The sequence below is a fragment of the Sminthopsis crassicaudata genome, chromosome 3 (assembly GCF_048593235.1).
Source record: "Sminthopsis crassicaudata isolate SCR6 chromosome 3, ASM4859323v1, whole genome shotgun sequence".
NCBI classification, from domain to species: Eukaryota; Metazoa; Chordata; class Mammalia; order Dasyuromorphia; family Dasyuridae; genus Sminthopsis; species Sminthopsis crassicaudata.
The window spans coordinates 618,235,980-618,262,696 of NC_133619.1; the positions used below are offsets into that span (position 1 = coordinate 618,235,980).

General features: G+C 39.9%; 1 protein-coding gene across 1 annotated transcript in view; it reads left to right on the forward strand.

The window, feature by feature from the left end:
• Positions 1-25,804, forward strand: part of LRRC38 (leucine rich repeat containing 38) — a 44,188-nt gene extending 18,384 nt beyond the window's left edge. Inside the window, exon 2 of the mRNA XM_074306225.1 lies at positions 24,836-25,804. Within this exon, the coding sequence (XP_074162326.1) occupies positions 24,836-25,089 (254 nt within the window). The 3' untranslated portion in view covers positions 25,090-25,804. The remainder of the gene's footprint in view (positions 1-24,835) is intronic.
• The last annotated feature ends 913 nt before the right edge of the window (positions 25,805-26,717 follow it).

A 26,717-nucleotide genomic window follows, 5' to 3' on the forward strand; every position in this document is an offset into this window, starting at 1 on the left:
CCTGGAAGCAAATTGAATCTCAGAATCATGGATCCAGGGGCTAAAGAGATCTCAGAAGCTCTAGTCCAGCTTACTCATTTCCTAGAGCCATAAACTGTTTCAGAGATGTTAAGTGGCTTATCACAGAGGAAGTGTCAGAGGTGGGACTTGAATCTGAGCCTTCCTTTGCCAGAGTCAGTGTTTGGGCAGAGAGGTCTCCTACTAAGTCTCCATCTAGAGATGTAAACACAGGAAGGAAAAAGAGAAAGAAGGAAGGAAAAAGGGGGGAAGGGAGGGAGAAAAGAAGGAAGGAAGGGAGGGAGGGAAAGAGGGAAAGAGGGAGGGAGGGAAAGGAGAGAGAAGAAGGAGGAAGGAGTGAGGAAGGAAGGAGGGGAGGAAGGAAGGAAGGAAGGAGGGAACGAAGGAAGAGAAGGAGAGAGAGGGAGGGAGGAAGGAAGAAAGGGAGTTAGGGAGTAAGGATGTAAAAAAGGAAAGAAGGAGAGAGAAAAGGAAGGCAAGAAAGGAAGGAAGGGAAGGAGGGATGAAGGAAGAAAAGGGATAAAGAAAAGAAGGAAGGAGGGAAGGGGGAAGGAAGGAGGGAGGGAAGAAAATGAAGAAAAGAAGGAGGAAGAGACAGGGCAATTTAGATTTCACAACAGTTACTTAGCCAATCACACATCATCTCCCTTTTGGTGGACAGCTTTAGTGGAAGACATGTAGATTGTTATCCTAGAACTCCCCTGCTCCCAACCTATGCTAACTTTTGCCTGGGACAACTACTCTCATGTCTTTTCTCTCTACCTCCCTTTGTTATGATCTAAACCTAAGCAGACATGATGTATGAGCAGACAGATGAAGAAAGAAGTAGAAGTCTGGGAAGCTCTTTGTGTGTCCCAAAGCCCCTTCTGCTCAAGCCAGAGCCCCTGTCATCTTTGGATCCCCTGCTGGCAGACAGAGTCTGTTTCCATATATACTGTGCACATCAAGCTCACTTCCAGTCCATCGTTATCCAAGACGGCTGACCTACCACGGCCCTCCTCTGGGAACCCACACGCTGGGGCTTTCCAGATGCATTTATGCCCACTGTGTGACTTGTGGGCTTGTACATGTTGCTGAGAAGGCCTTAGTACACTATAAATAAGAAATAAAAAATTCTTTAGAACACAGGATGTCAAAGCTGAGAGAGAAGTTAGAGTAGAGAAAGTCAGAGTCAGAGCACCCAAAGTTTAAACTAGGAAAGTACTTCAAGTCCATAATATCAGAATTGCAGGGTCATGGACCTTCCAATCTCTTCTTCCTTCTTTGGAAAATGAAGCTGGGCCTCCATGGGCCCATTCTGATATCTCTAAAGTGGGGCAGTCTGGTAGAAAGCCTCCAGGATTTGGAATCAGTAGTTCTGCCTCTTATGAGTTTGATGATTCTGGAGGAATCATATGTTTCTAAAATTCAGTTTTCCTATCCATAAAATGGGGTGATAATACTTTTACTACCTAGCTCACGGAATGGTCATGGAGAGTACCCTTGGTAAATCATCAGCATGCAGTTCACTTCACTTGTCTGGTCCTTATTTTCTGCTCCTGTAAAATGAGGGGACTGAACTAAATGACCTCCAGTATCCTTCCCCTGAATGTGGGGGTTGCCAAAAATTTGTCAGCAGTAAAAAGTATCAAATATTCTAACAAGATTTAATTCTTTATCTAAAAATAAACGAGCACATCCACCTCATTTGTATATAAAACTTGCTTTTGTCTTTAATAAATGATAAGATTCTGTGTACTAAAGAATTGTTTTTAAGTAAATTTCTTTGCGATTTATAATTGTTCGGTTTATATACCTGTTTTATATACCTATATACCCAGGACTCATAAAAATCTCTCAGGTAAAAAGAGCCACAAGTAGAAAAAGTTTAAGAAGCCCTGGGCTAGAGAAAAAACTTTGGCCTAGAAGTGCTTGGATTCCAGCAGTCCTCCATAACACCACTGGCTCTGGAAAGATTACAGACACATTTAAAACTAGCTCCTGACATCCCAAGGAAATTAGGATCCTTTTTTATTTAAAAACATTTATTTTTTGGTGAGTAAATTGCTCTGAGAGTTTCAATGCAAAGCGAAAACATTTACCTTTAGTAATGGCTGGTAAGGAGAGTCCTGTGGGCTCTAAACTATTTTATTCTGGGAATGATTTTCATAACCAGCACCTCCTGAACAATCACAGACTGAGGACACAGGGATGGCATTAGTGAATTCTGGAGGGAGGAAGAGTTATTGGGAAGGGGACGGCAGGATGAATTTAATAATAGGAGAAAATTTAAGAGGAAGTTAACAACCATAAATAACAAGATTCAAATAAAAAAGGAAAATAAAAGATAAAACTACAATCACCAAACTGGGGCTTAAAAAAAGAAAAGGAGGCATTAACTTTAAGAGATATAATGTTGCCTGGAGTCAGAAAAAAACAGAAATCCAGCCTGAGATACTCACTAGAAGGATCATGGGCAAGTTAGTTAGCAACTTTCTGCCTCAGTTTCCCCACTTCTTAAAAACATAGTATTAATAATGGCACCTTCCAGGGATGTTGTGAGGATTAAATGAAATAATTATTGTAAAGCACTTAGCCCAGTGCCTGACAAATAATAAATGCTATATAATTATTATTATTATAAATCAGAATATAGGAATTTTGCCTCCAACTACTCTATATTTTATGACCTTAGAGAATTGCCCCAAAGAAATGATCAGCTAAGTAATTTATCTGTGATCACATAGCCTACATACATCAGATACAGAACTTGACTCCAGACATTCTTGACTTCAAGGCCAACTCTCAATTATTTCATGCTGTCTCTCCTACGAAAGTTATAGAATTTTATTTCTGTTATTTTTTTTTAGTGAGACAATTGAGGTTGTGACTTATCCAGGACCACACAGTAGTTAAGTGTCAAATGTCTGAGTCCAGATTTGAACTCAGATCCTCCTGATTCTAGGCTCTGTGCTCTCTATCCACTCTGCAATAAGCTTCCAGTAAACCCAGGCATTTCACTAAATCGTGGAATCTCAGAGACAAAAATGAAACAGTTCCTGTCCTCAGAGAGTTTATAATTCTATTGCAAAAGCCAAAACATACATATGGTGCAAAGGACTCTCTTTTGGATATGGATTGGTCTAGATCAGGGGGTTCTAAATTCTAACTCTAATCACTACATCACCTAGCTGCCACCTTATTATTTTTAAGACATATTGATATTTCTTATTTTTATATTACTTTACTATCCTAATACATCTTCATTCCCCCTCCCACAGAGCCATCTCTTATAACATAAACTAGCCAATCCAGCAATTGAATTTCACATTATATGCAGTATTCCACACCCATATTTACAAAGGAAAAAAGGAATTATCATCTCATTTAAGCTTGTTCTGTATAATTTCATATCCTTTAGTTTGGATTGTTACATTCTTGTTCTTTCCATTGATGTTGTAGTCACTGGATCTATGATTTTCCTTATTTTTCTTACTTCATACTGAATCAAGTCATACAAGTCTTCCCATGCTTCTCTATATTTGTCATTACAGAATAGTAGTCATATACTATTACATTCATAAACCACAAGAGATATTTAAGAGCATTTATTCTTTTTTTAAATTTATTATAGCTTTTTATTTTCAAAACATATGTATGGATAAGTTTTCAACATTGACTCTTGTAAAGCCCTGTGTTACAAATTTCCCCTCCTTTCCCCCACCCTCTCCCCTAGATGGCAATATATGTTAAATATGTTTAAAAATATATATTAAATCCAATACATTTATACATATTTATACAATTATCATGCTGCACAAGAAAAATCAGATCAAAAAGGGAAAAAATGAGAAAGAAAACAAAATGCAAACAAACAACAAAAAGAGTGAGAATGTCAATGTTGAAGTGAGCCACATCCATCAGATTCTTGTTGCCGTATATAATGATCTCCTGGTCCTGCTCATTTTACTCAGCATCAGTTCCTGTAAGTCTCTCCAGGCCTTTCTGAAATCATCCTGCTGATTGTTTCTTATACAACAATAATATTCCTTAGCAATTATTCTTTAAAATATAGAAAATTGACATCAAGACCTTAGGCTCTTGAAAATGAAGTTAGACAAGCACAATCTCTATCCAGGTCAAATCAAGGTGGAAAGATATTGAGCATAGACCCTGTACTCAGCTAGCCATTTATCTGTTCCATAATAATCAATCTAACTAAGTTTGGAAAAGTTCCTTACCGTGTTGTCTCAGAGTGATAAATATTTTAGCCAAAGCACTTCCAAAAAGCTGTCCACTAAGGTGAAAAAGTATCTGTGGTCAACAGTGGTAGAAAAAGTACCTCCACTGGAGATATCACAAGAATCTGAAAGTATTAAAATGTGTCAGAGGCAATGTATATATTCAGAACTGTAATTAGCCTGGAGCTCCAGGCTACATGACATGATTGTCTCCTCCCCTTCCTCCAGTCTAGTATACCTATAATCTCCAGAGTTCTGCCCCTGAAGGAAAATTCAGTTGAAGCAGATAATCCAAGACAGCCTCCCCTGGAAAATCTAAGTGCACTTATTTAATTTGTTTTAGGTTTGATATTTGGGTTCTCCATTAGCTAAAGTTTTTTTAAAAAGAATTTATTTATTTTTAATATACATTGCTTTATGAATCATGTTGGGAGAGAAAAATCAGAGCAAAAGGGGAAAAAAACATGGGAAAGAAAGAAAACAGGAAAAAGAAGTGAATATAGCATGTGCTGATTTACATTCAATCTCCTTAATTCTTTTTCTGTCCAAAGTTTATTGAGATTGTCTTGGATCACTGAACCACTGAGAAGAACCAAGCCTTACATAGTTGATCATCTCACAATCTAGCTGTTATTATGTACAATGTGTTCCTGGTTCTGCTTGTTTCACTTAGCATCAGTACATGTAAATCTTTCCAGGCCTTTCTAAAGTCAGCTTGTTCACCATTTTTTATAGAACAATAATATTCCATTACCTTTATATACCATAGCTTATTCAGCCATTCCCTAATGGATGAGCATCTATTCATTTTCCAATTCTGTGTTACCACAAAAAAAGAGCTGTTATAAATGTTTGTACATTGCCATTTTTGCACATGTGGATCCTTTTCCCTTCTTTATGATTTCTTTGGGATACAGACCTAGTAGTAGCACTGCTAGGTATGCAGTTTTATAGCCCATTGGATATGGTCGTAGATTGTTCTTCGGAATGGTTGGATCATTGCACAACTCCACCAACAATGCATTTTAGTTAGCGGTTTTATAGGTAGTTGTCTTATCAACAATCTTTTTCCTTATGTTAGTTATACTATGCTATGCTATAGCATACCATACCATATTGTGCCTTGCAATACTATGATGTACTTTACTAAAAAAAAAAAAAAAAAAAAAAAAAAAATCTAATATCTTACCCTGCCCTATCCTATTTTACCCCTTCCTTATCCTATCTTATCTAATCCTTCCTTATCTTGTCCTATCTTATTCTAACCGGTCTGGTTCTATCTTATCTGCTCTGTCCGGTCCAAATCTGTCTTATCCTATCCTTTCCTATTCAGTTCTATTTTGTTAATTTACCTTGCTACTTAGATTTATATAAAGTGACTGTCTGCTGTTATTTGGTTTGTAAATTCAAGTTGAAAGAGAAAGAAACAGAGAGAAAGAAAGAAAAATAGGGGAATAGAGAGAGAGAGAAGAGAAGAGAAGAGAGAGAGGAAAAAGAGAGAGAAGAGAGAGAGATGATTTTTTAAAAATCTATTTGGAAACTGTGTGCAAAATGGATTGGAGAGAGGACAAGAGAGATTGGAAGCAAAGATGTCAATTAAGAGACTATTTGCCTAATTCAGGTAAAAGTTGCTAACAGGCTGATTTCTGGTAAAAGTTATATGAGTGAGGAGAAAAAACATATCATAGATGTGGTAATTGAGTGGCTAATGTAGAGAGAAGAAAGTCAAAGATGCTTCCAAGTTTATGAAGCTGGGAAATTGGAAAGATGCTCATGCTATCAGCAGGGATGACGAAGTGTCCTACCCTAGCACCAAATGAATTTGCCCCATGCTCTCAAGAAATCTTTGTTAAACCTCAGTGTATGTTGCTGTTCTGATCTTGTCTTCATCACTCTGCATGTTCTTCTGTTTCTTTGTTAAGCTTCATTTTTACCAGTTTGTACACAAATACAAGAAGGATCTGTAACTTCATGACCATAAAGACTACCCAGTCTCTCTCCACACATGGAGTTTGCCACCCTTCCATGACTTAGTAGCTAAATTCTAATGAGTTGTTGGAGGCATAAGTAAGGGAAAAGATTAACATTGGAGTCCTAAAATTGTGAAATGTGTAAAAAGTAGCATTTGAATCAAAGACTTTCTGACTCTAAGCTCAGTACTTTTTACTACTTTCCAATGCCTCACAATAGATGCTTAAGGGATGTTGTTGATGATATAGAAAGTAAATTGGGCGATTCTAAGCAAGCTTCTAGAAAAGCCTGCTATGGCTCTGTCACTATATTAGATAGGCTCTTCTAAAATAAATGGTCCTTGCTCTGAAAAAGCTTACATTGTGGTAGAAGGGATAAAACCTTTATCCATATCTAGATTCTAGATGGCACAGTGAGTATCAGTGTTTACTTGAAGCCCAGATGACCTAGTTCAAATCCTGTTTCAGACACTCAGTAGTTCTGTGAGCGATGGGCAAATCACTTCATCTCCCTCAATCTCAGTTTTGACATCTGTAAAATGGGAATAATAATAGCAACTACCACATGAGGTTCTTGTGAGGATCAAATGAGTGAGTGTATGTAAAGCACTTTCCAAACTCTGAAGTGCTAAAAAAAATTCTGGTTATTATTATTACACCAATAAGTCAGCACCAATAAATATGAAGTAAATATGAGGTTATTGTGGGTTAGGGGAAAATCATTAACAATAGCGGAACTCGGGAATATGAGAAATATTTTGTCTGATTTTTCTATCACAATCATGTTTTTCACAACAAAATTAATATGGAAATATATTTAAAACATTGCACATATTTTGTGTATGTGTATGTGTATAAAATATATGTATAACCTATGATGACCACGTTAACACCCTGGATACCTTAGAATCAGCCAGAATCAGGATAAGCAAAAGTCTTAATCTTTATTCTTGGTCTTTAGCAGTAGAAGTGAAGGGGATGGCTGCTCAAGATGTCTGCGACCTCACCTTTTCATGTCCCACCCAGAAGTGATCCTGGCTAGTCTCACTCACCCCCTAGTCCCTCCCACAATTCTCTGTATACACCAAACTATTGGGCCAGCACAGGATAGTGGGAAGGGCCATTTTCCAAGCATATTCTTATAGAGTATTGTCCAATCAGTAATTAGCCTCAAGTGCTCGATTGTCCGACCTCAGTGCATTAACTCAAGAGTTTCAGCCCTTTACAATAACCTACATCAGATTGTTTTCTTCCTTGGGGAAGGCAGAGCTAAGAGAAGGAGAGGTAAAAAATTGGAACTCAAAATTTTTCAAAAATGAATGTTAAGAACTAACTTTACATGTAATTGAAAAAATACTATTAAGAAAAAACAATATCAATTATCCCTTTAAAAGGAAGAAGGGAAGGAAGGAAGGAGGAAGAAGAACAGCGTAACTTAGGACAAAAGATTAATAATATACATAGAATAAAAGTTTAAAAGAAAGGAATAGAAGGGGTAGAGGGTAGCACCTGAGCTGAACCTTGAAGGATGCTACTAAAAGATTTTAAAAAGCATAGATGAAGAGGGAGAGAACTTATGCCAAAGCACCAAAGCAGGAGATGAAATATTGAATAAATATAAGTGAGGTAACGGGGAGCCATAATGGATCTGGAGCTGGAGTCAGGAAGACCAACTTTGAATTAATCTCTATCAGCCTTAGTTTCCTCATTGATGAAATGGGCACAATAATAGCACTACTTCCCAGGGTTGTTTCAAGGATCAAGTGAGATAATATGTGTAAAGTGCTCCACAAACCTTAAAATATGCTAGCATGACATGAATGCTAGCAATGATAGGAATGGGAATGATGAAAGTCAATTTGGCTAAAATGTAGCATATGTAAAGGGGAATAATATGTAATAATCCCAGAAAGGTAGATCAAAGCTTAGTTGTTAAGGGCTTAGAAATGCTACATAAAATAATTTATATTTTATCCCAAAAGAGTCATGGACATTTCTTGAGTAGGGAAGGGACAGGGACAGAACTATAGGAATAAAGCATAGTTATCCCATTTTGTATCTGCTGTCCTGCCTAATTTCAGCTCTCAGCCTCAGTTTCTTCACACAAGGGCTAATGCTAAAGATGGAGCTTATACTTGAGGCAGCTGACCCTCTCACTGAACAGAAATCAGTGAAGTCTCCTCTGGCTGAGTCCATCTTAGCCTTCGATGGAGATTTTTTTACATCTTCCAGATGTAACAGTGGGTGTTCAATGAAGGAGACTTCAGTGGGCAAAGATTAGCACTCTTGGGAACCATAGCCTTCTTTGCTTTCAGATGCCTCCTTACAAAATTGTCTTTTGCAGTAGAAAGAACTGGGGCAAAAAGTGACATCTTATGGTATAATGGAGTCAGGATACCTGTATTCAGGCTCCAACTCATAAATTTAGTTCTGCAAGGGATTGCAGAGGTCATTGAATATAATTGTTTTTTTGATAAAGAAACCAAGACCCAGAGAGGTTAAATTACCCAAATCTTTGCAAGCCTCAGTTTCTACTTCTTTCAAGTGAGATAATTTAATCAGATGATTTCCAAGGTCCCTCTCAACTCTAAATCTAGGATTCTACTGCAACCTTGGAGGTTATTCCATTAGGTCCATCCTGATAAAATAAATTCTAAAAGGCCTTACATTCCATAGTAACTCTTCTTGCAATACAGTTATGAGACTTCTGAGTGGTTTCTGACAGTGGGCTGAAGGATTAAGATCTTGGAAAGATTATTGCCTCCTATGAAACTTCTGGAGCTGTCCCACATCCATGGGTTCTGAATCTTGGCGCACAAGAAAATACTGTCTAAAGTCAACCATAGGGGTTTGGAGAAGGATGGTTAGATCAATCAGATGTAGCCTTTAACAAAAGGAAAGGGTGCCCCCAACCTCTCTAAGATAGGAGGTGGGGCTAAGGATTATTTGTTCATCATTTGTTTTTCTCTCAGAATTTCTAGTCTCCTAAGCAAGAACCTATGAATTTTATTTTAATTTTATACTATACACTTGTCACTTTAATTTTTAACTTTTATGGTCTTGCAGGAGGCTTTGGTTGGAAGAAGAGAATAGCCCCTAGGAGTCATATTCACTCTGATGTTCCTGTGTCATGGGACTACCTGGTCATCTTGCTCATTTCCTCTCTCCCCATATTCTTTCCTCTCTAGAGTTAGCTTCCTCTTTCAATAATAATAATGATGGTAATGATAAAGATTTGCAAAGTACTTATATATTTTGTCTCATTTCATCCTCACAATTACTGTAAGAGAGGTAGCCGGGTATTCTTATTGAACATATTTTACAGATGAGGGAACTGAGGTAGACAGAAGTAGAGTGAATTGCCAAGGATCATATAGGTAGGTGGTATTTGAGACTGGATTTGAACTCAGGCCTTTCTGTCTCCAGGCCCAGCGCTCCACCAATCATGTCACCCAGACTAGGGGAAAAATGCAACTCGTAGTCTTTGCAGTCTGAGTCAAAGAGGTTTACATGCTGAATGAAATCCAGTCAACTTTGTAGGCTAGATTAGATAGTAATGACAATGATGCTGGTATGAAGTGATGGTTATATAATTACTTGAGCTTAAAGTTCCTTCATTGATTCCATCCTGAACTAGTATTCTGTAAATTTGCTAGACTGCAATCTTTTTAGGGACAGGGAGGGTCCCAGTTAAATTTTCTCTCTTTCTCAGTGCCTAATATAACACAGTGGGAATTTCATAATTGTTTATTGATTCACAGAGTAATAAGAGGGGCTGTCAGGTGTCAAAGTAGATAGTGTCAGTTCATCTTCCTGAATTCAAATCTGGACTCAGACACTTCCTAGCTGTGTGACCCTGGGCAAATCACTTCACCATGTTTGCCTTAGTTTCCTTTTCTGTAAAATGAGCTGAAGAAGTAAATGGCAAACCATTGCAGTATCTCTGCCAAGAAAAACCTCCAAATGGGGTCACAGAGAGTTGGATACAACTGGAAAAAAATTGATGAGAATGTCAGAGTTAGAAAATATCATGGAGATTATTCAATTTTATCTGCTCATTTTGCAAATGAGGAAACTGGGGCTCAGAAAGGGAGAAGCTTTGAGGCTCCTTCCCTTGGTTCTCTTCATCACTGATTCTTCCTTATTTCACCTCCTTTGCAATTCCCCTTCTCAGTCCTTTGACTTCTGTCTAAACTCACTCCTTCCTCAGTGTCTCCAGTTTCTTGGACTGACTATCCTTTTTCTCACTCTTGCTCTCATCCCCTCAGTACTTCCACTATGGTCTCTTCAGGGATTCCCCTATAAAAGCCCTCATTCTTTCTGTGCCTCCTATTCATATTGGGTTATTAGTCCTTTTCAGCTGTATCTGACTCTTCTTGACCCCATTTGGGTTTTTTCTTGGCACAGATGCCATTTCCTTCTCCAGCTTATTTTTATAGATGAAGAAACTGAAGAAAACAGGGTGAAGTGACTCGGTCAGGGTCACAAAGTTAGTAAGTGTTTGAACACTTGATAAATGCTTGTTGACTTGACTTGACTTGGGTTCATTACTTAACCTCTCATCTAACCAAATAGATTTGATATTATGAAGGTGAATCTTCCTGATTCCTGATCTGGCACAGTATCCACTGCCCCCTGCAGCTGCCCTCAGACGGTCTGTATATAAAAAAGTAAGATCATTCTAAAAAAAGACTGCTGAATTTCACATCAGAGAACCTCGACTCAAATCTCTTCTCAGCTACATCCTCTCTCTCACCTTGAAAAAATGAGTTAACCTTCCTGGACATCAATTTTCTCCTTTGAAAAACAAAGGGGTTGAACAAGATAACTTTGGAGGTCATTCTTCCCCAAAGGATCTGTGATCCTTTCAAAGAATGAAATCAGGAAAGAACACATGATAGATTGCAGACTGAAAAGATATACAGGGTTTTTTCCTGTTTCCTTTTGGGTGAGAGGTTTATCAGGAAGAGTTAACCAGGGATTTTTCTCCAGGTGAATTATCCAGCATTTGCTGTGTTACTTGAGTTCAGAAGCAAAGGATACTGGAAGCAGAGTCAGGTTCCTGCTGGGGGCAGTGAGGCCCATTCCAGGGGTCATAGAGAGGATCTGCCCTTTGGGCTTCCCAGGGGCTGAAGGAAGGCAGACGTGCTTGAGACCTTGGATGCTCTTCCTCTACTCTCATGTTTTCTCCATGCTGTGCCATTTGCCTGGAATATATTCCTTCCTTACCTTTACCTCCTAGAGTTCCTAGCTTCCTTCAAGGTTCAGCTCATATATCACCTCTCAAATCTCAGCTCCTCAACTTAGCCTGTATGTGCATCTGTGTGTGTGTGTGTGTGTGTGTGTGTGTTTACCTTACCTACATAAGGGACAGTTTTTCCTTTGTCTCTGTACCCTCAATACTAATCCCATGACTTATATATAATAGGTGTTCCTTAAAAGCTTGTTGGATGCTCAGGGAGAATATAATAACTACTCTCAAGCATTAGGCAGGCTATCATGGAAGAGATGAAACTTTCCCTTTGTCTCTAGAGGACAGAACAACAGCCACCGGTAGCAAATATAAAGAGACACGTTTAGGTTTAATGTCTGAAAAAAAATTTTCCTAACTAGGAAATTATTTTCTAATTTTTTCCTAACAAAACTTTAATTGCCTGAGTCATTTAAATTCTCTGAACCTCAGTTTCCTCCCTTTTTATGAGAGTGGTTTCCTTGGAAGCCTTCCAGCTTAAATCCTCAGGATCCAGAACATTGTTTACCAAGCCACTTGACCTTTAGTGGAAGGGCGCTCTACTCTAATGGAGTAGACCCCAGAGAGAACTTCTTTTGCCACAAGGTGAAAAGAAATCTGTCCTCACAGGACCCCTCACTGGCGAGGAACAGACCAAAAAGAGATTAATCTTAATCTACCTTCTTCCCTTCTTTTGTGTCACCAGCTATTTCAGGAGAATGGCAAATACTCAGTCCTCTCAGGGTTGGGTGTCAGATGCTTCGGTGAAGTCATTAGTCAAGGAGAGATGGGACTTGAAGGGAACAGGCAGAGTTTCGAGAAAATCTTAAATGGGAAACTGAACTTTGTCATTCCAGGGTGGCTAGCAGGTCCCTTCAGGAGAGTTGTATTGCCCCTCTCATCACCTCATTAAATATGGAGCCATTCTAAGAAAAGAGATCGTTTTTCCTTTGTTCTTTTGAGCCTAAAACAAGATGAATAATTATAACCAAAGACTGAGGAGTGGTGGGATATGGTTGGAAAGACACCTCAGAGCTTTCCAGACAGAGTTAGGAAGATGGTATTATTGACCAGGCCATCAAAAGAGGTTCTGTTATTTATTACTTGTGTGGCCCTAGGCCAGCCTTTTGTGTCCAGGTTTCTCCACCATTTTCCAGCTGCCTTTTCCTTCTGCCTCTATGCCCCCATTCCTCCATGACTGAACCTGAAAGATCTTCATTTGATCTTTTCCCAGAACAAAACTGTTTTCTAATCACCCTTTTTTCCATAGGCTTTCTCTTCTTCCATTAGGATATAAGCTCCCTGAGGGGGCAGGTACTAGCTTTCTCTTACTTGTATTTATATCCCCAGCACTTGGTGCAGTGCTAGCACAGAGTAAGCACTTGATTAATGCTTGTTGACTTGACTTGATTTGGGTTAATTACTTAACTTCTCATCTATAGTATAAGAAGATTGGATGAAGATCCCTTCAATCACTAATGTTTTATGATTCTTTGGTTCACTGGGTCCCTGTTTTTTCATCCTTAAAAAAGAGGGAGTTGGATCAGATCAGGGATTCTTAACCTTTCTTATTTGGGTCTCTTCTCAGAATGATGTTTCTAAATGTAAAAATGATAGGATTTCAAAGGAAACCGATTATATTAAAATACTATTATCAAACTATCTTTAAAAAATAAGTTCATTCGTGGCTCTCTTCAACAATGAGATGAACCAAATCAGTTCCATTTGTTCAATAATGAATAAAACCAGCTACACCAAGCAAAAGAACTCTGGGGAATGAGTGTGAACACTACATAGTATTTCCAATCCCTCTATTTTTGTCCGCTTGCTGCCTTCTCAGGTTAATTTTATCTTATTTCTAAGTCCGATTCTTCTTATGCAGCAAAATAACTATATGGGTATATATGTGTGTGTGTGTGTGTGTATGTGTGTGTATATACATATATATATATATATATATTGTATTTAACATATACTTTAACATAGTTAACATGTATTGGACTACCTGCCATCTGGGGGAGGGGTGGGGGGAAGGAGGGGGAAAGTAGAACAGAAGATTTTGCAAGAGTCAATGCTGAAAAATTACCCATGCATATATCTTGTAAATAAAAAGCTATAATTTAAAAAAAAAAAAAGTTTATTGATACAAAGGCAGGGCCCCCGGCCTAAATGTTCTTTCTTGTTCTTTCTACTTCTACAGTTGTGATTATTATGACTATGAATAGGGTAAGTATGTTGGATTACATCTCTGAGAGTCAGTAGGATGTGGGTACCATTATTATCTCCATTTTACAGATGGGGAAACTGAGGCAGACTAAAATTAAGTGACTCATCCAGAGTCACACAGGTGGTAAGTGCCTGAGGGATTTAAACTTGGTTTTCCTCACTCTGGACCCAACCCCTATTCCACAGCTTACTTGTCAGAGCCCAAGGTCCCCGAATTAGGAACCCACATTCCAGTGATAAAAGAGGTGAAGGAAGTATTGGTTGAAGCTGGCAAAAAAGTGGTAGCCAAGTTCTGGGCAAAATCAGAAGAGAGCTCACCCATTAGGGCCCAATGTACAGAATCCAAATAGAGTCTCTATTCTGGGGATGGGAGAGAAGGGTCAGGGTGTAAGCATCGTAGTTCAGAAATGACCAGGAATTATTAAAAATTTCCCTCCTATAGCATGCTTGTGAGGTTCAAATAGCATAATGTATTAAAATGCTACTAATAAAAAGTAATATAAATAAAATAAGTGATAAATGAATCATTATCTAGAAGCCAGAGACTCAAAGACTTTGAACCAAAGTAAAATATTAATAATAATTTACATTTATATAATGCTCTGAGGTTTACAAGAGCTTTGAAGTCCACCTTCTTTTCTCTTGGCTAACATTGCTCCTCCTGGAAGATCCATCCATCCAGTTTTTCTGATTGGTTAAATCTGTGAAAAATCTTCATTTTAAGGGAAGTGCCAAGGCCAGCCAATATTCTCTCCTTCATTCCTCTCTGGGCTTGCCTCCTAATGCTCTGGACTGCTTTCTTCTCTATGGTCCAATAGTCTGCCTAGTCTGAAAGTTCCATCTTCCCCGGCAGCCATCTCCCTCCAGAAGGTCATTCCACCTCTGTACTTTTCTGATTGCTCAGTCACCCCATAATGTCCATTTTATAATGTCTGCCCAGGTCAGCCAGGTTTACTCCTTCATTTACCTCTGAGCTTCACTCCTTATTCTCTGGACTTCTTTCTCCTCCACGATCTCCTCCCACCCCACCCCCCATCAGTTCTCCTCCCTTAGAATGTAAGATCCTTGAGGGTAGAACCTGTCTTACTTCTATGTGTATTCCTAGGCCTTAGCACAGTGTTCCAGAGAACATAGAGTATTTAATTCGTGCTTTTTTTGAGTTGACCTACCAATATAAACCTTTGAAGGGTTTCACTTCCTGGCTTTGCCATAGGGACAACTCAGCAGAAATGGAGATGGGCAGGAGTCAGAGGACCTGGCTTCTAATTCTGACTTGGCCACTTAGGACCCAGATGACCTGGAATGAGCTACTTCTGGGCTCCAGTTCCCTCCAGCTCTCACGGTAACAGCCTGTGATCCTACCCATGATTCAGGTCTCACTGAAACTCATCATCTGTGAGTTCGTGTGACCCTGGCTGCTAGGTCTAAGCCCAGCTTCATGGACTTAAATTTATTTTGAGAATATTTTCTATGGATATGTGTATATGTATGTCTGTATACATACAAAGATGTACACACACACATATATATGGATATATTTTATATATAAAGAATATATTTTATATAATGTATGTGTATACATTATATAAAATATACTCTATACATATATGTGTATTGCACACATGCCTTACATACTATATGTGTGTGTGCATGTGAGTAGGCATATATGCATATACATATTATCTAAAATATATGAAACACGTGTACACTATGTACACATGCATCTATACCTATGTGGATATGTGTGCATATACATTATATTATATATAATGTACACACATAGACATATCAATGTATATATGCACATATATGTATGTTTATCTTATATAAATACACATGTACATCTCTGTACGTATATTATATAAAATAACACATAATGGTATATATGTACATGGATAATATATATTATGTAATGTGCATATATGCATATATATACACACAAGTGTGTAACATACATTGTGTAAAATATAATATACACACATGCATATATATGTACATATGCAATATGTGTATGTGCATATAGGTTATCTAAAACAAGCTAAACATAAAAATATATACACATGCATGTGCATTTCTGTTTATAAAATTTCTAGTATAACACACATACATGCACATATGTACATATATAAATATACAATATGCACATATATACACACAAGTACACACATATATAATATACATATACACATACGCACACATATTTTGGGTCACCTTGAGGGCCCACATTATTTCATTTTGGGCTTCATATCCCCAGTCTCCAGCACAATACCTGGGCTCATAAGAGGTATTCAGTAGGTATTTACTGATTCATCCATTCATTCATTCATTCATTGACATATAAGCAGAAAGGAAAACAGAAAATCAGGACCGTCTTTGCTTGCAATCAACCCAGCACGATCTGAATTTAGATTCTCTCTCGTATAAAAATATTCGATCCTAGTCTGCCTTCTGCTGTAGCTCAGCCCACTTCTGGGCCTCCTGGCTCAATACTTAGCATATGTTCAGGGAAAGCAAATGAATGTAAACATTTGGCTCAGCCGGATGTAATCTGTTGCTGCAAGAGCGAGGGGCAAACAAACAAGCTGGGATTGGGCAGATAGCCCTATTGATGAAAAATCAAGTGATTCCAGAAATAACCGGAGCAAGGAGTGTGTGGGGGGGTCCTCAGGAGGCTTCGGCCTAGGCTGGACCAGCGTGACCTCGTCAGCAATCAGAGAGAGGCTGGAATGTTCCCAGAGTTGGACTGTGCGGTAGGGCAGGGCATTCCGCCGGGGTAAGGGTAATTGGAGCTCTAAGTGGCACAGGGCGGGTGGGGGTCTCTGTCCTGACACTCCTGCTCACCCCTCACTTGGATTCCTAGCTCTCTAGCTCACCGGCCCTAGCGTCCCAGCACAGCTTTATCCTTCTGGGCCCACGTCCTGCACTCCCAGACTCCCTCCCAAAACTGAATTTGCCCCAGGCCCAGAATCAGCTGGCTGTGTCTGTGAGTGTGACCTCCCCAGACCTGTTCTGCCCTGGGAGCTGAGGAGAGGAATAAGTGAGATCAACATCGAGCAAAAGTCATTTGCAGTTTAGTCCATCTCCGGGATAAGCTGCTCCTCCACCTCCTTCACCCCAGATTTAAAGTGTGCTTCCTGGGCTCATTAGCTGGGTGACCATGGGGAATCACTAACCCATTCTGGGCTCATTTGGATTACATGAGAAATGGGGATATCTTACCTTCAGGACTCATCTTGCAAGGTTATTGTGAAAATCAAATAAGATGCGGGTAAAGTCCTTTTCTAACTACTATTGCTGATAATGATAACAAACATCTCCACTTTTCACTTTAATATTTGAAAACTATATTATCTCACTTAATCCTTACAATATCTCTGTGAGGTTAGTGCTCTCATTATCCCCGTTGTACAAATGAGGCAGTAACTGAGAGAGAGCCAGAGGAAGAGACAGGAGGGGGGGAGAGAGAGAGAGAGAGGAGAGACAGAGACAGACAGAGGCAGACCAAGAGAGAGATAGACAAAAAAAGAGAGATATAGAAAGAAAGAGAGACAAAGTCAGAGAGAGAGAGAAGAAGGAAGGGAGGAAGGGAGGGAGAGAGAGAAAGAAACACAGAGAGAAACAGAGAAAGAGAGAGAAAGAGAGAGGCAAAGAGACAGAGAGAAAGAGAGAGAGGGAGAGAGAGGGAGGGAGGGAGGGAGGGAGAGAGAGAGAGAAACACAGAGAGAAACAGAGAAAGAGAGAGGCAAAGAGACAGAGAGAAAGAGAGAGAGGGAGAGAGAGGGAGGGAGGGAGGGAGGGAGAGAGAGAGAGGGGGGGGGAGAGTGAGAGAAAGGAGAGAGAGAGAGAGAGAGAGAGAGAGAGAGAGAGAGAGAGAGAGAGAGAGAGAGAGAGAGAGAAAAGAAAGAAAACTTATTAAGCACTTACTAAGTGCCAAGCGCTGTGCTGATAAGTGGGAATACAAATAGAAACAAAAAGAGAAGTAGTCCCTCCTTTCAAGGAGTTTGAATTCTAATGGGAGAAGACAGGGTGGGTTCAGGGGTGACAAGAGATCTCTTTCTTTCTCTGTCTCTCTCCTCTCTCACTCTTTCTCTCCTTTTACACACACACAGACACACTCTCCTCTCATTCTTTCTCCTCTTTCACTCACTCTCCTCTTTCTTTCTCTCATCTTCTTTCTTTTTCTCTCTCCCCTTCTCTCCCCCCTCTTCTCTCGCTTTCTCTCTCTCTGTCTTTCAGTCTCTCTGTCTGTCTGTCTTTCCATCTCTTTTTGTCTGTCTGTCCTTCTCTCTCTCTCTCTCTCTCTCTCTCTCTCTCTCTCTCTCTCTCTCTCTCTCTCTCTGTCTGTCTCTCTGTCTCTCTCTGTCTCTCTCTCTCTGTCTCTCTCTGTCTCTCTCTCTCTCTGTCTCTCTCCCTCCTTCCCTCCCCCCCCTCTCTCTCTCCCTCTCTCCCTCTCTCCCTCTCTCCCTCCCTCCCTCCCTCCCTCCCTTCCTCCCTCTCTCTCTCTCTCTCTCTGTCTCTCTCAGAAAAGTCAGGATGGTGCTGGGCAGAGACTCACCAATCAGAGGAGGAGGTGGGAGGGATGGAGGCAAGATTACGAGACTGCTTTTTCCTGGGTCACCCTGGGAGTAAGTATCAGAGGTCAGATTTGACTTTAGATCTTTAGCTGATAGGTCCAGCACTCTCTGGCTTCTAAAGGTATCAATGGTTCTTTACAAAGCTCAAAGCAATATGTGTCAGTGATTGTTGTTCCTGTACCACTGGGCCAGGTAGATGAGGGCCAATTGAATGTGACCCGTTTGGACCTTCTGCAGAGTCAAGGTTGCTGACAAAGAGACTTCAGCTAACCTTTCAGCAGTCCAGCCTCTCTTCCCTACCATTCCAGCCAGGTCTCCCACTTCACTGTCTGTTTTTCAAGTCACCTTTGGAGTGATGGGCTGAGTGACAGAGGTTTAATTCAGAAGGCTACTCTCGTGTCTCTGCCAGGGCTGGGTGCCAAGCGTTGTGCCAGAGAGCAGGAGGAGAGATCTGTGTTTGTCCCCAGGAGTGAAGTGTCCAGGAGCTTTACACCACAGCCAAGCGTCTAACGAGAAGCAGCCGGTGACCTCCAAAGCCCAAGTTCTGAACGGATTTCAGTCATTCCTTGGAATTTTATCCTGAGCTTAATCCCTGCATCTTTCAAAGATGAGAGCTTTGTCCTCTGCTTGGGAGGAAGTAAAGCTGCGGAGTGAGAACAGGATCTGGGGTAGAGGGCCTGGATTCAGATCTTGGTATTGGAGGATCAAATCATTTTCCCTTTGCTTTCAGTTTCTTTCTCTGTAAATTCACATTCGACATTGTATGACTCCCACCCTAAATCTTATAATTAATGTGCAATAATCAAACCCCAGTTTACAGATGACAAATTGAGACCCAGTGGGGTAAAGTCCCATGGTCACCCAGCAAGGGGATGTTAGATGTGCCATTCAAACCAAAGTCTTTTCAGAAGCCAGTATTTATTCCACTACACCAGTAGTAAGCAGCTTATTTTACAGATGAGGAAACTGAGGCGATGAGAGGTCAGAGGAGCAATATGACTCTGGGTTTGAGTTTGAAAGATTTGAGTTCAGAGCTGATTTTTGCCATTTACTATCCATGCAATCTTGGACAATTTACTTGGAACTTCATTTCCTTATCTAGAAACTGCCACATCTGAAATCTGGGCTAAGGCAACCTCTCCAGCCCTTTGCATTTCTATATCTACAATCCTATGATATGACTGGAGGTCAATGGGCAAAGTCAAGATCTGAATCCAGCTCCTCTGCTGTGAATCCAGGGCTGTCCTCTATCCAGACTGAATCCTGTGTCTGTCTCTCCGTGTCTTTGTCCTAAAGATCCCTACCTCCATGGGGTTTCTGGTGAGCCTGTTTGTAGAAATAGATGAAATGTGAGACCTGTTTTTTGGAAAGAGCCAATTTGTCCTGAGGCACACCTCAGTCTCTGGCACTGAGACTGATACCATAAACAAAAGTCAGCTTGTGAAGGCAGCAGGCCAGCAAAGGCTCACAGGCTTTTAATTAGCTGGCTTTATTTTAAAATTAATATAAATAGGCAGCTAAGTGGTACGGTGGGAAAGCATGATGGAGGTAGAAGGAGCGAATCCAACTCCAGATGGTTGCTGTGTGACCCTGGGCAAGTCAATTAATAATCAGCAAACATTTATTAAATACCTACTATGTGCCAGGTGCTGGCCAAGAAGGCAGCACCTGCTCTTGAGTTCAAAGCCTGATGGGAGAGACAACATGCAAACAACAACATACATACAAGCTACATTCAGGATAAATGGGAGATAATCAACAGGGAGAAAACACTAAAATCTCTCTGCCTTAGTTTCCTCAGCTGCAAAATAGGGATAATGATAGTACCAGCCTCACCAGGCCATTGTAAGAATCAAAAGGGATGTTATTTATAATTATATAATCTCCAATTATAATTGTAGATAGGCTATTATTATTACTGTTTAGAGATAATATTTTGGGATGATTTTTCCTAACAATTGAAAGATGATCCAAGGATAAAAAACAAAACACATTTTACAAGAAATGAGACAAATTGGAACTAGTTCCCTGACATGGCTCTTTTCAACAGCAAGGTGATCCAGGCTAATTCCAATGATCTTGTGATGGAGGGAGTCATCTGTACCCAGAAAGAGGGATCTATGGGGATCCCACCATAGTATTTTCACTTTTTGTTGTTGTTTGCTTGCATTTTGTTTTCTTTTTCATTTTTTCCTTTTTGATTTGATTTTACTTGCGCAGCATGATAATTGTGAAAATATGTATAAAAGAATTGCACATGTTTAACATATATTGGATTACTTGCCATAGGAGAAGGCAGGGAGAAAAAAAGCTTGGAATACAAGGTTTTACAAGGGTGACTGCTGAAGACTATCTGTACATGTGTTTTGAAAATAAAAAGCTTTATGGGAAAAAAAAGAAATAGTTTCATGAAAGTGGGTTCTTTCTTTACATAAAATGAGATTGTAATAGTTGGAAGGTATTCAAGGCAAGATTCAAATACTGAATTCAAATCCAAAACTCTTCCCATTACCTCATGCTGCCTTTCTATGAGGAAATCACTTGTCAATCAAATTGGCAAAAATAATGTTGACAAGACATTTATAAGTAACAGCATAATATGTTGGAACAACCAGACTAGTGGCTTTGGACTCTGGAGACCTGGATTTGAATCTGAGCTCTACCATTGATTGCTATTGTGACCTTAAACAAGACCCTTCTCTCCAGGTCCTGATTTCCTCAGTGGTATAACAAAGGGGTTGAATTAAATGTTCTCTAAGGATCCTGATGGCTCTGACATTAAGTCACTTCTAAAGATCACTTCTAAAATTCTACAACATTCTCTCTTTCATCTCCGTACCTTTTCACTGGCTCTCCCCCATGCCTAGAATCCTCTCTTCTTCACTTGGGTCTCCTGGCTTCCTTCCAAGACTCAGTGAAATCTCACCTTCTGCAGGAGATTGTTCCTAGACTCTCCCAATTGCTAGTACTTTTCTCTCTGTAATTCTTAATCTAATCTGTTGATATCTCATATGTCCATAGTGATTTCCATATTATCTCCCCTCTAGAATGTCAACTCCTTGAAGACAGGGGTTATTTTTTAAAAATTTATCTTTTTAATAGTATTTTATTTTCCAAATAAATGTAAAGATAGTTGTAAACCTGTGTTCCAGATTTTTTTTTTCTCCTTTCCTTCCTTCCCCTTCTCTAAAAATATCAGGCAATCTGATATAGGTTAAATATATGCAGTTCTTTTAAACATATTTTCATATTTGTCATGTGCAAGAAAAAAAAAAGACAAAAGGGGAAAAAAACACAAGAAACAAAAAAGGCGAAAACACTTATGTTTCAATCCACATTCAGTCTCTATAGTTCTCTCTCTGGGTATGGATGTTATTTTCCATCCCAAGTCTATTGGAAATGCCTTAAATCACAGAAGAGCCCAGTTGATCATCACGTAATCTTGTTGTTATTGTATACAATGTTCTCTCGGTTCAGGCAGGAGATGTTTTTGCCTTTCTTGGCATCTCCAGGGCATCTGACATAAGTTAAATATGTGCAGTTCTAAACATATTTTCATATTTGTCATGTGCAAGAAAAACCAGACCAAAAGGGAAAAAACCATGAGAAAGAAAAAAAAAAAGGTGAAAACACTATGTTTCAATCCACATTCAGTCTCTGTAGTTCTCTCTCTGGATGCGGATGATATTTTCCATTCCAAGCCTATTGAAAATGCCTTGAATCACCACATTGTTGAGAAGAGCCAAGTCTATCACAGTTGATCATCACGTAATCTTGTTATTGTATACAATGTTCTCCTGGTTCAGGTAGGGAATGTTTTTGCCTTTCTTAGTGTCTCCAGGGAATAAGATTTAGTGTATATATGTTTCTGTTGTTCAGTCTTTTCCATTGTGTCCAACTCTCTATGAACTCATTTGTGTTTTTTTGTTTGGTTGGTTTTGTTTTTGTTTTTGTTTTGTTTTTTTTGGCAAAAACGCTAGAGTGGTTTATCATTTCCTTCTTCATCTCATTTTACAGATGAGAAAACTGAGGCAAACAGAGCTTAGTAACTTACTCAGGATCACACAACTAGTAAATATTTGAGGTCCCATTTGAACTCAGAAAGATAAGTCTTTTTGTCTCCAGGTCCAGTACTCTATCTACTGCACCACTTAGCTGCCCTGAAAATTGTTATGACTCATGACTTGGTGACCAAAATGGGGTTTCCTTGGCAAAGATACTGCAGTGGTTTGCCATTTCCTTCTCCATCTCATATGTCAGATGAGGAAACTGAGGCAAACAGGGGTAGGTGACCTGTGCAGGGTCACACGACTAGTAAGTGAGTCTTCCTGACTCCAAAGTCAACCCTCTCTCCACTTACCACTTTGCTGCCCTGAAAATTGCTATTGGGATATGTTTGAGTCTTTGTGATCATATTTAGGTTTTCTTAGTAAAAATCCTGGAGTGGTTTGCCATTTCCTTCTCCAGTTCACGTTACAGAAAAGGAAACCTAAAGCAAACAGGGTTAATTGACTTGCCCAGGGTCACACAGCTAGTGTGTGTCTGAGGCCAGATTTGAACTATGAAAGATGAGGTTTGATTGTAGCCTCAGAGGCCTATGGTATAGTATGTACTATATAGGCACATAGTAAGTGTTTTAAAATAATGGTTCTTGATTGATAAATTATTGTACTGAACTTGCGGGCACGCCACACACAAATGCACGTACATTATTTGTTCAAAACATTTCAAGTGGTCTGAAAAAACTTTGGTCCCTTTAAGAAAAGAAAAACGTCTGTCTCCCAAATTGGCGATAAGAAGCAGTTACAGTAAAGCTTCTGGATACGAAGCTCAAGCTTTGATTAAGGAGATGACTCAGGAGGATGTGATTGCTGTCTCCAAGCATTGGAGGGGCTGTTATATGGAAGAGGGATTAGCTTTGTTCCAGTTGGCCCCAAAAGACGGGCGAGGGAGCAGCAGTGGGTGGAAGTTGCAGAAAGATTGACTTAGTCTGGATGACAGAAAACACTTCCCAATCATTTGAGCCGTTCCTCGGTGGATTGGGCTGCTTGGGGAACTGATGGCTCGGCTGGGAGGAATGGTCGCTTGTTCGTGGATTTGACGAGATGTTCTTGTTAAATCATGGGTTCGATGGATCCGTTTTTAGGGTTTCTTCCATCTCTGAGAGTCTATGAACTGTATGGAGAATTGCATGCCCACTCTGTAGGAAAGGGGGAAAAAATCATTCTTTGTGTTTCTCATTCTTACATTTATTCATTAATCTTAGCCTATGCTGGCATATGGTAGGCATTTAATAAACATTTAGTGATTTGTTGATTTGATTTTATGTAGAGCGAGGCTTTTCTGTCCCTCTTGATTCTTCCTTCTTATCTTAGTGGGGCTGAGATGTGGTGATTCCAAGTGTTTGGATTGGCTACATGGAATCCTGAAATGACCTTTGTGTGATTTCATAGGAGAGTATTACCTTCATCAGCTGGCTCATGGTTCCTTTTGATTTGGTGGCTTATGGTAGATTAGAGAAAGCAATCTATTTGGGTTCAAATCTCACCTCAGATACCTGAAGCAAATCATTTGATCTGAGTCTCAATAGCCCATCAGTGAAATATAACTAATAGTAGCTTCCTCTGTGTCATAAGAATGTTATGACGGGGGCAGCTAGGCGGTGCAGTGGATAGAGCACCAGCCCTAAATTCAGGAGGACCTGAGTTCAAATCTGACCTCAGACACTTAATACTTCTTAGCTGTGTGACCCTGGGCAAGTCACTTAACCCCAATTGCCTCAGCAAAAAAAAAAAAAAAGAATATTATGAGGGTCAAATGAGATGATGTATGTGATATTTTGCATACCTCAAAATACTCTAGAAATATCTAGTGCTATTACTATCACACCTGTTTTTTCAGCCTCAGTTTCCTCATCTGTAAAATGGGGACTCTGAAATGGTTTGTCATTTCCTTCTCCGGCTCTCGGCTCACTTGACAGATGAGGAAATTGAGGCACACAGAGTTAAGTGACTTGTTCAGAGTCATACAGCTAATAAGTGTCTATGGCCATATTTGAACTCAGGAAGGTGTCTTCCTGACTCCAGACCCAGTTCTCCATGCATTAGGCAATCCCTAGCTGCCTCAACTCAACAAAAATTGGCATTTGTAGATAGCAGTTTAAGATTGCAAGAATGGAATACAGTGAATTGAGAGCTGACCTCCAAGACAAAAAATTGGATTTGTGTCTTGTTTCTCTTATGTATGACTCAGTGTCCCAGGTAATTCTCAAAGACCATTTCAATTTGCATCGATAGAGACAGTTTGCAATACCAATGGCTTTGCAATGACCAAGTCTTGTCTACATTTTTTAAAAATAGGTTTGCAAAGCACTTTACATATATTATCTAATTTGGTTCATAAAAAACTCTATGAACTTGGTATTATAAAAATATGTATTCCCATTTTATAAATGGGAATTGAAAATAGAATTGTTGTAAATAGAATAGCTGGATTGGAACTCAGCACTATTTCTACCAAATAACCTTTCAAGTCCTTTTGAGCTCAAATAACCAATGGGTTCTAAGCTCTCTTCTCTGCCTGGTTTTTTTCCCTTAGGCCTCAATGAAATTCAGTGCTCCCTGCCCATGGAAAACAGAAGAATCTTCCTGCATGAGTTGTCTGAAGCCAGTTTTAGTGAGTGCAAGTTCAGCCTCTCCCTAACGGATCTCTTCATCATCATCTTCTCAGGCGTGGCCGTGTCCATCGCCGCCATCATCTCCAGCTTCTTCCTGGCCACTGTGGTCCAGTGCTTCCAGAGGTGTGCTCCCAATAAAGATACAGAAGATGAAGATGACGAAGAAGATGACTGACCTGGAAACTCCTCACACTTAATGTCTAAGGACCCAAGCCAGGAGTCCATCTTAGAGAAAAGAAGGGAAAATGGTGGCAACTGGAAAGTTTTGTCTGCCATCGATACAAGGTCAACATGACCTTTCTCACTCCTCTAGACCTTGAGGTCTCAGACCCCACTGGCAGTGGTTGAAGGATTTTATTCTCAGGACTTTAAAGTCAAAAGAAAACGAGGGGCTCAAGTGAGGGAACCATTGCATTGTTATCCAATCTCTAAGAAAAGCCATGCCCTGGCCTGGGTCTGCAAGGAGAGAGTGCAAAGGTCAGAACAGGCTTCCTGCCTGAGGATGAGGAGACCCAACCAGGAAATAAGAAGACTCATAGTCTTTGACTAGAATAATGATTTGAGTTCATTCATTTCTCACTGACTTACTGGGGTATTAGCCATGATGAGGTGGGACCAAAACGTTTTCCACCTCCCAAGGGACAGTTTGGGGTTCAAGTCCAGAGCCAGACTGATTAAAGAACTGTGACTTGTAGTCATGAAGTGAGAGCTTTGACTCCTGCCTCAGACACATACTAAATGTCAGTAGATCTCCCTAAGTTTCAATTTCCTCATCTGTAAAATGGGGATGATCACAGCTCCTACCTCACAGGGTTGTTGTGAGGGTCAGATGGGATAATGTGTGTCAAGTGCTTTGCAAACTCTAAGCCAATTTTATAAATGTTTGATATTATTATTGTTGTTCCAATGCTGAGTAGCAGAGAGCCTGCTTCAGAATCTAGAAGATCTAGGTGCTAGCCTTACCTCTAGCAGGTCCTGACAAGGGATTTAGCCTCTCAGTGCCCTAGGCAAGTCTATAAGTCTTGGACCAGGTGGTAATCTGCACTGGAACAGAAAGTTATTTCCCAGAGGTTCACAACAGTGATGAAATCACAAGCCTGATCCCCCCCAAAGAAATTATTGTGGTTATATTTCTCACTGGAGGCAAGAAGTAAACATATTTTTTAAAAAATAAGCCACAAGAGCCAGTTAATGACTTGAGCTAATGGTTCTAGCATTTTAAGGGGAGAACAAATGAGCCACTGATCACAGCTGGGAGAAGTAGCTAAGAAACGGCAGTACCATCTAATAGCTTGGGGATGGAGAAAGAATATATGAAAGGAGATTAGATGAAATCAGTGAAACTCTCCTCATCTATAAAATCAATTTGTAGAATCAAGGAAATACAGGGCAATTTAAATTGTGTCATTTCCCCCCAGAAGGATGTCCCCCTTCTAAAACATAATGACATTTTAGTACTTATTAGTGGCAACAGGACGTATTAAGTGCTATTGTATCCCAGGCTCTGGGTTAGGTATCAGAGGTACAAATAAAAGGCAGAAAAGAGACCCTGTTCTGAAGGAACTCCCTTTCTAGTGGGAGTAACAATATGTAAACAAGAATGTACAAAGTCTAAAAACTGGTGGATGGCACGAGCATTATGGGGGATTGGGAAACATTTCTTATAGGAGATAAGATTCCAGTTGGGATTTCTAGGAAGCCAGGAGGCAGGAGGGGGGGACCATTCTAACCATGGGGGACAGCCAGTTTAAAGACTAAAAGGCCAGAGATGGAATGTCTTGGGGGAGGAACAACAAAGAATTG